The following is a 16,951-nucleotide window of genomic DNA, read 5'->3' as shown; positions in this document are numbered from 1 at the left end:
GAGCATTTCAGAAAGGCAGAAACAGAGTACCGTAGTAACTTGTCGGAAAGAAATGGAGACACAGAGAAAATGAGAAGCAACACACAGGAACGGATAATAGAAACTAAAACAAAACACCGAAAAATTGCAGATCTATCTCCACTGACAAACGCATGGGGACACCAAAAACAAGTGAAAAAACACTGAAAAACAAGTGGAACTGGACAAAGCAGTAAGCAGCAGCTGAGTAAGTGGAAAACTCCAGAACTAACAAACACAAAATCACCCTCAGGCAACAAAACTCAAGAGTAAACAGTTACCTTCAAACAAACAGGGAATATTTCACGTGACGCGCAAACTCACCCAATGATGCATCATACGTGATACTTATCATTTTCATTCAGTCATCAGTTCATTGTGCAGCGTGACTCCTTGTTTAAAACACCGTACAAAAACTAGACAATGCCGTCTCTCCCTTTGTGTTATTTCTATTCAAAACGAAAGAGCTTAAAAATGAGTCGCTGCATCTACTGTAAACCAAACTGTGGCAATTTGTAAAATACCCCAGTGAAATACGGCAGAGAGATGCAACAGTGAGCAGCTTCCATGCCGCCTTATCATCTGTGATTAGTTCCCCCACTAGTTAAAGGAGTACCATAACTGGCACTGATGTGCGCATCATGAGCACCAGTTGGCTCGATGATTTATTTTCATAATTTCTTTTATTTGTTTTCCATACAGTATTGTGAATTTCATCCTATTGTCAAGCATAAAATTACTTCTCAACAGACATGTAAAAGGAAGAAATTGTGTCTGTGCTAAATGGTTGATTGCCATCACATGGACCAACATGCTGTATAGAAACAATAACAAATCAGTTGGTTATACATGCATTGCCTGCACTGCTCTTAAAAATGTGTTTTAACGATAAACGTCTCCATTTTCAAGCTATCTAGTCCTTTGATTACCGCGCCGGCTCCTTTGAATTGTAGTGAATGTGTACATCTAAGTGATTAAAAGGCAAACACTCACCTATGAAAAGACTGGTAGAACTAAATGAACTCAATACCAACTGTGGATGGGTACAATGAAAGAGCTGCGATTATCATCAGGATGACAAATAAACTGATGATCAGGATAATAAGCTGTGCGTTTGTGTGTGTGTGTGTTGAATGCTGGAGCAGCAACTACGTACCCTCAGGAATGTCTTGTGTCTATCGTCTAAGTGTTTTTGGGAATGAGAGTGTGCTGATGTTGCTGTGCCCTTCAGCAATGGGAGCAAATCAATATCGCGTCCACATATCCATATATACTATCTGTCGGGACTGAGGTCAGGGTGTTCTCTGGCGAGGTAAACAACGGGAGATGTTTGTGCAAGACGCAAACAAGAAGGAACCAAGTCAAGAATGTTCTTGGCCACATGAGCACAAATGTTGTTAACAGACATAAAAAGACGTCCAACATTCTTGTGTCTTTGGGAATCCTTGTATGCTGCTGTGTATTCCTGAGGCTGCCAAGAGGAGTCCGACTACCAAAAAAAAACAAGACTCGCACTCCTCGCTGCACTGCAGAAATAATTCATGTTTTAAGGGTATTAAATATACATTTATTTCATAAACACACCACAGTGGCAACACACGGTCTTGTAATGTTACCGTCCCTCCTGCTCATCTGGCTGCGGAGCACAGGTCGAGGCAAGAGTCTCTCAGCCTGCACCCTCTGTTCATCCTCACTGTGCAGCTGAACACTGCAGAAAGGGATTTCCAGCCCTCACATCTTGCTATGCTTGTGGACATGCCCAGACTGCTTCCTCGAACCTTCACTCGAGTTTATGTGCGTGCTACCTCTCTTCAGTCTCAGCCGGCCTCACGCCCTGCAGTGGCATCTGTAACCCCAGTGTTAGATCTTTAACAGCCCAGCTTTTTCTTCCCGAGGACAACTGCTCGCGTGTGACATGTGAAAACCTCACAGTGCTGCCCTGGCCTATTTGAGAGGTTGGAACTAATGTCCGAGCTCCATCACTCACACCATAAAATCAATTGTGGCGTGCCATAAGCCGAAGCTCATAACACTGATATAAATGCTGTGCTGCGTTGAGGTATGAGGCGACTGATTTCATTTGACGAAATTCACAGGGAAAGAGATGGAAACTGAGAAAAGGCTTCTTTTCCTGCCAGTAAATTCCTCGCGCTTTGCAAACATGCCTGAACAGATTAATTCCTGTAAACTGCGAACCCGACGGGGCAACACCTAAAGAAAAAAAGAAAAATCATGCGTTTAAAAGCATTTCTCGATGTTCCCTCAAAGTAATCCTCATCTAAATACAGCTGAACCCAGCCAACATTATTTTGATGTGACGTTATAGTGGAGGGAAAAAAATTTCCAGGTTTTGCGAGTTTAACCGATGCGGTAAATTTTTCATATTTCCAAGATTTTTACCTCGATTCAACATCTAAAAACAGCTAATGTATATTTTGCTGATAAAAGTATAATATAATTCTATGGACTCAAGAAGAAAAAAAAGTGGCAAAAAATCAAGGATACACCAGAAGCATTTACATAATACACAAGTACCTAAAGAAAAGTCCAGTTAGTTCCTCCTTATTGAAGAAAACTAAATCAGATGGTGATGCCTTAAGTCAAGCTGCTGCCACTTCCTAAGAAGCTTTCACCATAAGCTGCACAAGTCAATGCTGTAGATTACAACTTTGTTGTCAAGTGTATTGATCCATCAGTTTGGGGACTGGCTTTCCTAATGTATAAAGGTTACTTCATCACTAGACTATAACCAGTCTTAAAGTCCTCAACAGAATTAATTCAACACATGCTTACTTAGCAAGACTATACCATATGGTCAGCAATGCCTAATGTCTTTCCAAAAATCCATTTCAACTGTTTTTCCAGCATCCCTCCTCACACTAAGCTCCCTGTTGCAATGAAGCCGACTTTAGCCTTCATCACCGGGCTGGACCAGGCCCCACCGACTCATGTCTGCTGGACAGAGGAGATTCTTTCATCATCTAAAACTGCAGAAGTTCAATTTCTCACTTTCAGTTAGTCATTCCAGGAAAGACATTTTCTGGATCGTGTGAACTCCCTTTCTTTTCCTTTTATATTTGGATAAATGTACATCTATACGTCTCCGCTCTTGTGAGAAAATGAGAATCCGTCTCGGTAGTCTGCACACCTTCTCGATTTGAGCTGAGGGTTTTGCATTTATTTTGCTCCTTTTCGAGAGGTTTGGAACGCAGATGACGCATTTACCCAGCAAAGGAATAACGCCTGTGGTGCTGGATTCCTTTGCCTACACGGTCTTGGACTTGGAGTCTTTTTTGAATGAATGAATAGAACTCGACTGTGAGTATTCATGCACTGATGTGTTGCTACTTGCACAACATACTTCTTCCAACACTGCAAGATATAACAAAAAAAATACGAGAGATCTACCAAAAGCATATTCTTTCTTCCTATATCCCCCCCTTTAATTTGACCGATTAGGTCAAATATTTTCATGGGCATAATTCCGTAAACTTTGAAAATGAGTTGCATTGCATTGTTAACACATATTCGACCAGAGAGAGGCCGAACAGAGCACTTGGCCACTCAAGTTCAAATTTCATGACTCATCCTTGAACATATTTTATTATCACCAAGGTAACAGGTATTCCTTAGCAACAAGAGCATTGTCCTCCCCTCTCAATGTTAAGGCGTGGGTTTTTCGGTGGCGGGTGTCCTTCAGCTCTGCTCCTCCATTCCAACGGTACCGTCTCTACGTCTGATTGATTCATTGTTCATCTTTCCCTCTCTCCATCTTGGCCCTTGTCAGCAAGACAGCTGACTCATTCTCTCCTCTCCTCCAGAGGCTCCGTCTGTGTGCAGAACTTAGCTCTCACCGCTATTTTCAGGATGCAGCCTGACGTCACGGGCCGCACTGCCCCCACATCACAGTCTGTAGCTGCACAGTATGGCTGTGCGAGATTGTCTTTCCACCAGCCACCCATTCAATATACTGTACTATGGCTCATTGTGCAAGTGGCTGCTGCCCTAATGTTGAACTTCTATTTTGGCGTCAGAGGGAATTTCTCCTGCTACACAAGCCAAAGACACAAAGCCAGTGCCACATCAGGCCCCGGGGCACTGAAAGAAGAAAATGTGCTTCCACGCATTGTGACAACTGATCGCTTCAAGCCTCAAGCAGAGCTTTGGAGATTTGAAGATTTTTATCATATTCGTGTGGCAAAAAAAATGAGCTTTTAAAGATAAGCTGACAATTTCAGTTCATCACACTAATAAAACTAACAGCATCCAAAGTTTATCACAGCAGTAGCTGCAGCTTCAGACCACTTGTGGGAGGCCTGAGCTCCTGATCTCCTGTATTTTCTGTGAACTGAGACTTGCTTTGCTTCTCTTTTCTATTGCAAAGCCTTCATTCAATCCTCTCAACCTAATTTGTTGATTCCACCTTTGCCGTTAAAGGCGGGACTTGAGTTTATAATTTTTTTTTGGACTACCCACTCCCATCCGCAGCAATGTTAAACCCGCCTGCTCCTGTGAGATTTGCGGGATCCCACTCCAAATCCAGTCCTCACTTTGCAATAACAAGACTAAGCCTTTTGAGGCTAGCCGTCAATTTGGCACTTGACACAGTAAATTACAGAGCCTGAATTGACTGTTGTTGAGTAATCCCCACACTACAATACACTGACTGGAAGTCATGGTAAATACATTATACGATGCACAGTGAACACTCCGGCCCAATGCAAATGCACAAAGATGAGAAACAACTGAAATCAATGCGGAAAGTCTATACAAAAGCCCTGTAGCATGCACGAATAAAGCGATATTAGTTAGCAATCCCGCAGTGAGACGCAGAGCTGCCACTACACAACTTTATGCTGCCGGCGGGGCAGCGTTTGGGAGCATATGTACAAATAATAGCAAGTTAAGTGTAATGGCAGCATACACAAAGCCCAGCATCCACACTGCCAAACATACAAAAAATCCATATGTACACGAGAACAATAACAGCTGTTCTGCTGTGTTTCGTCTGTGCCGCCCAACTGCGTGCATCAAGTGTGTTTTTGAGCCATGCACTACCAAAAGCCATTAGCCTGAGTGCGCATTGTTTTGCTTCCTTTGGTACAGAAACATGAAAACACATATCTGACACATAGAGCTACCGGGCATCTGCCGTATCTTTGATTGTTCACCGCACTTTATGCCATCCAGTGAGGCTCACTCCTCCGTTAGGAGGAGCACTCGTATATATAGAGCACTCGTTCACTGCATTCTGTATTTATATATTCCAGTGACGCAAGCAAGCCACAAAGCTATGTGTTGTCACATCCACCCACAGCAACTGAGCCTGTATGTAAAATAGTCAATACATGACACACACAGTTGGCACACACTGCAGCCACATAGAAAGCCCATGAAGCTCTCATTAACTATATATTTATCATGATATCATATGCAACATATATATATATATATATATGAAAAAAATCAGATGATGAAAACATGTTCATCAACCTAATGATATATAGCCTGAATTTCAAACAAGTTCATTCAGCATCTTAAACTGCATCTAACTAGCAGTTTAAACACCTAAAATTGTGCTGTACAACATTACATTATCTGATATTTTGTTAAAACTGGTGGCGGATAACTTTTCTCCTCAGTTCTTGTCGCTGCCGTCGCATAAAGCGAACAGCTTCCAACGTTGCGACGAGGACACTTTAGTGTCCTTCATACAGACGAGTAATCACAGCAATAAGATGACATTCTAAAGAAATCTGGGGGGGGGGACCTGTGAAAGCCCGAGGCCTCTTCAACAGCAAAACCTTTAACGCATTTAACGAGTTTCACGAGTTGTCACTTTTTTTTTTCCCCTTGGTTTTCTTGGTTATCATAGTATGCCAAAAACAACAGCAGCAAACCCTGAGAATCAGAAGATTATTCAACTAAAATGTGGGCACCACTCCCGTGGGACTTAACTTAACCGAGGGAATAATCCTGAAAAGTGACAGAACATTATTAGTTTTCAAAGGCAGGCTCCAAATCATTTCTATAGATTACTGCCAATCAAAGAGAACGCCACCACTAATAGCAGATCTATATTTAGCTAAGCTGTGCCTACAATAATACATGCCGTAGTAGGAGTCTGTCATTCCAATGGCACAAATATAGTCCATATTTTATGGTTTTATCTTAACGAGATGCACATACTAACTGTACAAGAATGTCTCATAAATAGAAGTAATTATCACACCCTCTCTGGCTTAACGTATCAAAGTCTTGTGCGGTCTTCACCTCACAGAATTAATCAGCACCAGGAATGCAAACACCAACATGATTTCCCAGGATTAACACTGTACCGAGCTGAGCGGGACCACAACATTGCAACAAGTTAGCATTTTCTAACACAGCTGTCCCTGTTTCACAAAAGATTCTATAGATACACGTGAAGAAACTCTCCAGAAAAAAAAACTAAAGTGATACAAACCTATTTTATGGTTAAAAAAGCACCAACAAAATAAACGTTACAGACTTCAGTTATGAGCAAACCACAGCTCATATGAGTTCTTTTCTTTTATTACATCAATCACTCGTTACGCTTTCTTATTATTTTCTTTATTCACTGATTTATTGTCTGCTCTGGAAAAGATCAAAAGTCTTCAAATGACACTTTGTTCAATATATGGTTCAAAACCACAAGATAACTAACTTATTACAATATCAAACACAGTAATGTCAAAAAGCAGCAAATCCTCATATATAAGCACCAGATTCATATTTAGCCACGTGTTGCAACTCTAAAAAACAGAGCTTTTTTTTAAGAAATAGCCAGGGCTTCCTGGCTATTGGCTAAGGGGAAAGGAATTGGGAAAAATGAAGGTAGGGAGGGGGTGAGCACATGTTCTTAATGTTGCTCAATATCTACCTGACTCGGAGGGCCCTGTGGCGCAGGCGGAGCACGCTCAAAGCCAATCCCCATCTCTTCTTGGTGGCTGAACCTGAGCTTAACTCCATGAGACAGGGAAGAGAAGAGGGCAGCTGAACAGAGAACACAGCTCCCACTCTCTGCTGTAGACCGAAGGATACAGCAGTGGACAGACCAGATGAACCAAGCCCTGAATTCCAGCAGAAGTCACGTGGGGCTGTGGCACCCACCTGCTAGTACTCCAGTACGGCCAGTTGAGTTTAGAGCGCATAATCATATAGCCACGAATGCACAAAAGCATATCGTAGGTCCGGTTGTATCTATCTAATACACAAACAGACACACACAATATGTCACAGAGAGATCTGAAATGCAACACCCACAAACCATTAGCACCTCACCATCTCCATGACCATTTAAACAAACACAAATAAACTGATCTTTCTCCGATGTCAATTAGCCCGCCAGACAGCGATGGTCCCAAAAATACTTTGAGGTAAATGTCAGCTCAGGGCATTATCGTGTGTGGAGCTTTATGTGTTGATGTTCAGAACAGAGTGAAACTGGGGGAGCCGCTGGTACAAGGGGACACGGATTTGTCTGAGTAGCATTTAAACATTTTAAAATGAAAAACAACGATATTTAGCTATTAAAAAATGGATATAGAAAGCCATCAATAAAAATATAGTTTAAGTATATAAGTAAAAACACGACTCATAAATGCACAATGTACCGATTATCCACATTTTTTGTAAACCTCACCATTAGTGAATGATTGACCAAATGCTGCAGTTGTAGTAAAGTAGTTATAACATGCGTCTTTGTCCACTTTGTTTCTAAGTTGTAAAAGTGCTGTTGTAACATGGCACGGGCTAAGCCCTTCTACAGTTTAAAAAAAATAAATCATACATTTTCCTTCATACCATTCCTGCAGTATGAGCTGTATTTTGTGACTCATCAAAAATGGAGTGCAGGAGTCCCGCAGGTTTTGCACAGCATGAAGTAGCACTCCCTCTACGGCCAGTGTCAGTAGTCAGCAGCTTAACTTTTCCCTCACCTTGAAAAAGTCTGCTGTTTGGGAATTTTTTGAATACCGAAAAAAAAAACACAGATAGTCATGGATTGATGGAATGTAGCTAATCAACTAGCTAACATTAGCTTGTTAGTCTCCTAATTACGTCACAGTTCAATGGACAAAAAGTTGTTTTTTCACAGAGACAATTCAGATTTTGCAGCTGTTGCATTACCGTCAAACTGGGATATTTTGATCCTATTGTCACACTGCCTTTATCAGCCAGAGTTTGCACGTTAGTCTGCTTCATTTACACATTCTCAAGGCAGCAGACAAAAGTACTCATAACGCCAGGATTGCCAAACAGAGCCATGTGATTGTTGCCAGCACCCCTGGGTTTATTCATAAAACCAGGACTAGGCAAGAACTGACTTTGTTATGGATCCCGTTCCAGGTTAGCTTTCTCATTAAAGCTCTCTCAGCATCCTCTCATTTCCATCTGGCATCGGTGCTTTTTTATCAACCGCAGCTAGTTTTGTGGCTGCAAAATCCGCTGGTGTTGTTCTCTCCAAGTCTACTCTGCCTGTTGTCGGTGCGTGAGAGCAGAGACTGGAGGCTTTCATCTGGAGAAATGATCCGGAGACGATGTCTGTATACACACAGTGGGATCATTCATTAGGCTCATAACTGTGAATCGATATTTCTGCGATGTTTAATGAAAGTGATAGTCGATGGAAAATCTGATGCAAACCCAGCAAAGTTTGCTTCAACTGTTATTTCAATATCAAAGCCAAGAGCAAAAATCCTCTGCCCTCACGCTCAGACTGCAGGTCTTTCTAAATGGAGAGATGCCACTGAAGGTATCAGGGAAAAGGGCTGTACTGACCCTTTGAATAAACCCCCCGGAAGGAGGCACAGGTGTAAAAAAGCTTCTACGATGTTCACCTTCATAATGTCAGCTCAATAACAAGAATTATCTAAATTAAATTAATCCCGGAGCGCAGGATTCACCCAGAGAACTGTCAGATTCCCAGTCAGATGAGTAGGAGAACAACACTGCCAACAGATCCACAATGACAAAGTGTTGACATAATTTCATTCAGTTGTATTGTAGCTGGACTGCATGGCCGTAATATTCATGCATTAATCCAACATGTTAAATATGTGCTTGATTCACCTTAACAGCATTACTTTGATAGGCACAAAAGAAAGCAAAATACATGAATGCTGATGTGTGACGCTGCTGACTGATTTTGATTTTGTAGCCGTTTTCGTTCTGTGCTTCAATCAATGTGCAGAAATGTGGAGAAAAACCATCCCTCAGTGGAAGAACTGGCTTTACAGCCTCTGCTAAATTCATGGCCTGTACATATCTTATAATACTCTCCTTCTTTCCTCCGATACACCAGGTTAAGTTGCACTCTAGCATGTTAAAAGACTAGTTTCGGGCTCATCTCTAAACTTTGAGGACACTGAACCAGCCGTCATTCTCAGGGCCTTCAGGACAGCTGTTGTGTATGTGTGTGTGATGTCATGACATGAACCACGCACTCAAGGCTCACGAAGCATTCAGAGAGTTTGGAGTCAATTTAACACACACATTATTGAGGGAAATCCGCCTGTGACCAACCCCTCCATCCCCCCTCCTCCTGCAATTTTGCACGTGGTCAGAAACATCAATATCCCAAATCTGCTGCTCATCTCATTTTCCCAGCTACTCAGGTTACTGCTACATGTTATGCAAATGTACTACGCCAGCTCAACTGATGCTAATGTTTAACTGCTATGTAGCAACCACCAAAGACTTTCTCATTTTTCACTGGCTTTTCAACAGCTCAACATAGACTTCAGGCGCTTCTGCCACTTGCCAAACGATGGGAGCTAAATTAAATGTGACTCAAGGATTTCATACCTGCTAATTGTGCTCAGAGTTCAGAGCTCAATAAACCCCACCCACTCAGAGCTGATGAGGAAAACACACACACACACACACACACACACACACATGACCATGCTGCAGGAAGAAGCCCAACAATTGAACAGTGTTCGCAGTTATGCAGCAGACGAGTGACTCAGTCCTACAGGGTAGAGGGCTTTAAATAGGGTTATTAAGTTTGAGGGTGTGCATGTTCACGTGTTTGTTTGTGTGCAAGTTTGACTGCAACAGGAGACCAAAAGTGGTACCTTCACTGAAAACATGTCATCTTTTCACACACATGCAGATGCAAAGCCTCAAAAACAAACACGTGCCTCCCCCCACAAACACAAACAGGTCATTGTCATTCCACTGCCTCAACACTGCAGCATCGGTAGAGATTAGTCCACTGGTGACCTAGCATTACCCAACACACTGCGCAAGTCTGCAGAGAACCATCTATCTTCTCCCTCCATCTTCCCCCTCTTCGTGCCTCGCCTCCCCCCCCCTTCTGCATTTTATCTGAGTCTATCAGAGATTCTCTCTTGAGTTTTCTGGTGTCCTTTCCTGTTCTCCACTCTCTGTCTCTATCCAAGTTTTCTTCATTTCCTCTACCCTGTATTCTCACTCGGGCTTTATCATCTCCTCCTCAGTTCCTCTGCGGGATCATCCCTCTCCCAGGGCTATCAATGTACTATGTTCCCGACCCCCCCCCCAAAAAAAATCCCCCTCCATTTCGCTGTTTCTGCTGAGTATAACTTACAGTGTGGCAGTAAAGTCAAATCACGGAAGACTTATATGCTGATGGCAGATCGCTGTGAACTAATGAGAGAAAAAGGTCTTAGCTGCATGATAACTATCTCGGCAGCAGCTGAAGACATAAAATACTAAGATGAAGGAGCTAAAGAAGAGTATTCCATTTCATTTTGTTTCTTGAGATAAGTAATGATGCATACTGGAAGTACAGTGAACCTATGATTTTCCTTTGGAGCACAGATAGTGGCTAAAAATATACTGCAATTCAAAAGTGTAATTGAAGGGATTCGGGAGAGGTCAAATCCAAAGTGTGTGTCGTGAAGAAAACTATTTGCAGCTGGAAACGTAAAGGTACCCATTTAGGTTCACTGCTCAAGGTAATCATAAAGGACATACAAAAGTAAATTAAAAACAAAACACTCACTAATGAGCAGTTCCCACACAAAAATGTCCCACAGTGTGTATGGAAAAAGAATGAGATAAATAAACAGGCTGCGTTATACTTTCTCTTAAAAAGAAATTCCAAATGCACACACCAAAAAAAAAATAAATAAATAAAAAATGATGGTGACGTGGTGAAAAGGTAGAGTGGAGAGAGTGAGTGCGAGAACACGACCAACTAAACCGCTGCAGGAAAGGCTGGAATGTTGTATATGTAAACACACTTAAGCCAGCGGGGTGTGAACACACAGAAACACACACACGATGTACACCAGCAAAAAGCCAAACCAGATCGAACCTCACCAGTTCACCAATCCAGCTTCTTTATAGAAAAAAAGTCATCATTTGCTCTAAGCTTCGGCCAAAACCCGACATCAAACTGTCACATCGGAATGCAGCGGCGCTGACAGTGGGAAACTGTGCTTTCACTGTGCATGACTGGGAAAGATAAACAAAAGGCGGAAGAGTGTGAAACTCAAGCTTCTCAAGGAGAAGTTTGGCCATAAGTGCATGTAGGCGACATAAACTGGGAGAGGGAACAGGGACCATTCATTCCCTATAAATGGGATATGCAGTGATTCCAGTTTCGCTGCACCACATCAGCATCAGTTGTATACGTTTCTCATTCGTTTTCACACATCTAATGATACTAGAATGTGACCTTTGACCCCCGCGCTGCACGTGTTGATACCAGCAACCTACTGAGATCAAGTGCCCGAGTACCGATCACATGACCGCAGCTTGGGTGTATCACCATGGGGACCGACACACTGCTTGCGAGGTGTCTTGTTCCCGTCGACGAGATGCTTGACTCAGTAATTGCTATCACTGATTAACCACCTAGGGTTTGATTGGACAGAGTGGAAATTCCCAGGGTCATTCTGTCGTCGCGCAGCTATGTGATCAGGTTAGACTAGTTTGCAAAGCCTGGAAACTTCAGAGCAGTTTCGACTGCACACACACCCACAGGCACTTTTATTTACCATGATCACATCACCAGAAGCCCTCAGAAGGACCGGACAGGAGAGATGGCAAGTACGAGGTGTCTCTGTTTCCAGCTGCCCCAAGGCTGGAGGGAAAGGAAAACTGAAAGAAGTTGGCAGGAGAGAAATTAAAGCAAATCCTCTGTTTCCCTTCAGCCATGAGAGGGGGGCTGGTGGCATGGTGTGGCTAATGGGGGCCAGAAAGCCAGACAGCCAGGGCAGGCGGGCTAGTTTTCTAGCTAGCTCGCTGCCACGCTTCATTAGCTATTGTCATGTCGCAGCATGGCTAGGGCTGCTAATGTCTGTGTGCGAGTGTGTGAGTGTGCCCTGTGTGTGTTTGCAGCGATGTGGGTCAGACCAGAGAAGATGGTGGAGGCCATATAGGCCAGTCAAAGCTACAGACACTCACATGAACGTGATAGCTACTGGACATGACATTGTCTGCAGTACGGTTTACTGGATACATTCCAACACTCGATACCCCATACTTAGGTGCTCCATCTGCCCTATTTTTTTCTTCTTCTCCCTTTTATCTTCTGCTTTGGTTTAATCTCCTCCAGCTTTACAGCTGCCTTTTTTTTTTTTAACAATTAGTGCATTTGAGCCGCCACATCTAAGTGCAGACAACAGAAAAGCTGAAATATGTCAATGTAGCGGTAATCTGTGTTTTTAACCAGAGACGACCAGATGAAACTGAATGAGTTCGACACTTGAAAGGTACACTTGTGCAAACACAGTTAACACTCAAAGCGCGTAAAGTATAAGGGTTACATACCGTTTTATCATTTACTACCACAACAGTTTGTAGGTTATGTAGCATTTTCATCACCTCACCTAAGCATCACATTCATCTAAACACAAAAAGGAGTTTGTTTTTTTTTTGTACTAAAACTACAGCAGTTACAACCTAACTTTGAAGCAAAGCCTGTAAACTTTTGACTTTCTGATGTTTATTTAGTCAACGCCAGTTTAATTCTCGGAGTAATTCTCTTCAAAGAACATAAGCCTCCACCAAAGAGCAGTGGTTATAACCCAAAATGACGTGCCATCGCCCCTAAAAAAAAAGGAGCTTTAAGCTGCTCGCTGGCAACACTTAACTATCCTCACACACACACACACTCACACACACAGAGACGCACTCCTCGTCCACCATCCGTCATCGTCGTGCCTCAAGTGCCAGGTTACAAATGGGGATCATCTTCCTAATGCAAGTGCTCCACAAGAAATTTGTCACAGTGTGACTACTTGCCCTTTTCAGGGGCAGCTGGGCCCAACAAGCTTTACACACATCCAATCCACTTTGCCTAATCGTTGACAAAACATGCCTATGCACATTCCAAATGAAGCCCACCTGAACTGTGCATGTATTTGTGTGTGTGTGTGTGTGCATGTGTGTTTAGCATCTGATGGCGTCATAGACAGAGTCAGGGTCAGAACAACGGGTCAGTTAACGTGTGAAGAACAACAATGCAGACATGTCTTAGTTCACATTCAACATTATCACTAAATCCATCAATACTTCACTAAGCAGTCTTAAAATCATGAAAATAGATGTAATATTAGCTCCGTTTTTGCTATTTATCAGCGAGAAATGCCTGGAATTGCCATACTTAAGAACCTTAAAAGGGGGAAATAATTTCCTCTTTTACTCGCCGACTCACTAAAATCTATCAAAAATTGATTGATGATTGAAAGAGTTTAAATCAAGTTTATGTTGGCAGGGACATACAACGCCTGTATCTCCATAAATCTAACCTTTCTGACATATTTTAGCCTTTTTCTTTCAGCTGCCCAGCTATTGACAAGGATGTCGCCGGCTTCTTTTATGAAAGGAGGCACAGCTACCCATGTCGCGCTAACCCAGCTACGGATTCTTGTTCTACAGTCCAGCGTGTTACGCAAAGTAAATCTGTTGAGAGACTTCTAAATAGTTAACTGGGGAAACCTATTGCAGTGGTCATATGAGATGTTGGTGGAGATAAAGAGGGCAGCAGTGCATCCATGAGTGTCAGTCTTTGCCATGTCACAGGGGAATGCTGCATTATTCTTAATTACAGACTGCTGAGACCCAAACAAGCGAGGAAGGAAAAAAAAAAAAAACAAGCCCCCAGGATAAAGACCACAAATCTCACCATATGGGGCCTGACATATGATATATGGTTCGGTGATATGAGCGCCCCAAGGATTAGGAATCCTATTTCCTTTTGGTAGATCCTCCACTGTGAGACAGTTTTCATCCAACACATCCACTCTTGCTGTCTCTTCACAGTATCTGCGTTCACTGCCTCTTACTCCACATTAAATTCTACTTCTTGAGACCAATAAAGTTCGACCCTCCTCTGTGCCCGACTACCCATCTAATAACGTCCGATATCATCAGTGCCCATTTACTTTAGCCTATCTGTGTGCCCACAGTGCTATGTGCTGAAGTATGCCAGTCTAGGCCTTAGCACAAGGTTGTGTGAATGGCAGCAGCTCCTCCTGATCGTACTTGGCACTGCATCAGTGGCTACCTGAGTCATTCAGTCTGCCAGCTCCTCACCCTCCAGCACCCGTCAAATCAAGCTCTTTCCGCTCTTTTCTGCATGCTGAAATTGGAATGTGGGCTTTGTCCGATTAGATCTGAATGAATATGGGTTCTCGTGCATTCATCTAAGAGCTTTGCACACACATCACGAATTTTCATGGCTTCGCTTCGAGACTCGCCGGCATAGAAAACTACCGACGTTTAGCTTTTATTCTCCAACATTTATTTGATTTTCTCCTCTGTTCCAGAACAACGAATGCAGACCTTCTAAATCAGGATCATCCAAGCAGCTCAGCTGAAGGAAATAAATAAAGTAGTGCATCCATTTGATCCTGCAGGTCTGCGTGACAGGATGGAATGTGGCATAAATGAGTCGATATGATAAAAGAGTGGCGTAATCTTAAATTACTAACAAGGATGAGTAATGTCTGCCCTACCATCTCTGGCCTCGATGCACGTGCTTGTTGTGTATTAACATCCTGCCACGGCAATTTGAATAAAGTTACTATTTGTGCTTTTTTTTGGCTTACATAATGTGCTCATATTCAACAGGCCACAGTGTGTTTTGTGACTGATAACAGGCCTTATGACCATGCTACTTTACACCAGTATTGAGTCTTTAATGACATGCGTATACTTTATGTAAAATTGGACAAAATGTGTTCAAACGCGCATGTGTTGTCAGGAAGTTGCGTGGCATTGTTCAGTGATGTTATGCACTGAGGTGCGTCATGTGGTGAGCTGTTATCTTGCATTGCTGCTGAGATGCACTGCTGCTGCTGTTGGATGTTGACGTGTGTTGACACTCTTGCTGTGTAAGCTCTGTGCTCCAGCACCACCGACAGCATGTGTGCATGACTTCTAGTGTACATATTCACATGTATCATATTCATCATTATCATAGGGGGTGTACAGCATCAGAGGAAGAAGGGGGTTTGTGGACGGGGATTCTACTGTGAGATGATGAGCAGGTACTGTACATGCTCTGAAATGTAACGGCAACATGCCAAACAATGAACCCGCTGCATTTTCCCCTCGCTACGGTCTCTCCGCTGTGACCCAGACAAAAGACGAAACCAGCTTAGGGTGCACACACACACAAACGAAAAGAGAAAGAGAAAGGCAGCAAAACATGGAGGTGCTGAGAGTGGTGGTGGCAGGAAAGAGCTCTGGTGAGAAATGTTAAGAAAAAAAAAAAAAAGGAAAACAGCCATGCACACAGATGTATCTGGACGGCATGATGAGCATAAGGAGAGAGGGGTAAAGGAAGATTAGGTGTTACCTTTCAGGGGACGAGGATTTCTCCGAGTTCACGGACATGAGCAGTGCCTGTTAGCCGCTCTCTGGCCGAGAGACCAAAGGAGACGGCAAAATAGAACAGAAAGCTGCTCGTTTTTTTTTGTTGTTTTTTTTACTGTTCTGTCCCTATCTTTGCTGTGTGTCTGAGTAAAGGAGAGGAGAGGGTTACTGCCTCCTCCTCCTCTTCCTCCTCGTCCTTCTCTCTCTCTCTCTCTCTCTCTTCCTCTTCTCTCTTGTCCTCTTGCTCGGAGGAGAAGAAAGGATGGAGGGCAAGGCTCCACGAAGGATAATAAAAGAGCAGCAGCTGTGCAGAGCACAGTCCGTCTGGGTGTGCGTCTGCCTATGCAGACGCGTGTGTGCGCGTGTGTGAGCTGATAGCGAGAGCAGCAATGTCAGTCAGGCGCCCCTCCTCGTGCTTGAGCCTCCTTCCTCCCTCCCTTTCCTTCCTCCCTTCTCCTCCTTCACCTTGCCTCTCCCCGACTTCCCTTGCTTTCACTGATGCTCTGTCTTTTTGCCCTCTTCCCTTTGTGTCCTTCCTCTCTGGTGTCGCAGGTTGAATTGGGAAATGAAATGAGGACCCAGCTCTCAATCCAACAGTGTGTGTCTGCCTCTGTCTGTGTCTCACCCTTCCTTTTCTCTGTCTAGCTGGCTCTGTCAGGCCTTCTGCAGCTCTGCACAACAACAGAGCCCAGAGCGAGCTGGAGCCTTCCACTCTCTGAGCAGGCAGAGGGGTGTCGGCTTGTCACGCCACAAGAAAAATCGACGCATTTCTCCTTGAGGCAACCCGCTCCTCCCCCCCTTTCCGCTCTGAATTCGTCCCTTCCATTCTCACTCTCTCTCTTTCTCTCCCAATTGCCTTATTACGACATCCTGTATCTCAGGGCAACGCCGCACAGATCTCCCTTGCTCTCCCTCCCTCTTCTCCTCTCTATCTGGCATCCTCTCTAATTTTCTCAGAGCCTAATTCCCACCTCTGCCTTTTTTGCATTCTTGTATGCGTGTGCACATACATGTGTTGTCTCTGCCTGCATCCCTGTGTCTATTTTCTCATCGTCTCTCAGGGCAGATGGGTCCGCTTCTACATGAGTGAACAGCT

The 16,951-nt window shown here is 43.5% G+C and overlaps 1 protein-coding gene across 4 annotated transcripts in view; it reads right to left on the bottom strand.

Moving 5' to 3' along the window:
- srpk2 (SRSF protein kinase 2) overlaps positions 1-16,951 on the bottom strand; it is a 60,026-nt gene that overhangs the window by 26,610 nt on the left and 16,465 nt on the right. Inside the window, exon 1 of one of the 4 annotated variants that reach the window (XM_072386247.1) lies at positions 15,839-16,582. The exons of the other annotated variants lie outside the window; for them this stretch is intronic. Within the exon in view, the coding sequence (XP_072242348.1) occupies positions 15,839-15,876 (38 nt within the window). The 5' untranslated portion in view covers positions 15,877-16,582. Of the gene's footprint in view, positions 1-15,838; positions 16,583-16,951 lie in introns of those variants that run through there. 4 annotated transcript variants of the gene reach the window in all.

This window comes from Leuresthes tenuis, unplaced genomic scaffold (assembly GCF_036924035.1).
Source record: "Leuresthes tenuis unplaced genomic scaffold, fLeuTen1.0.hap1 SCAF_5, whole genome shotgun sequence".
Classification (NCBI taxonomy): Eukaryota; Metazoa; Chordata; class Actinopteri; order Atheriniformes; family Atherinopsidae; genus Leuresthes; species Leuresthes tenuis.
The sequence above is the reverse complement of the archived record's forward strand: the minus strand, read 5'-3'. Positions and strand labels throughout refer to the sequence as shown.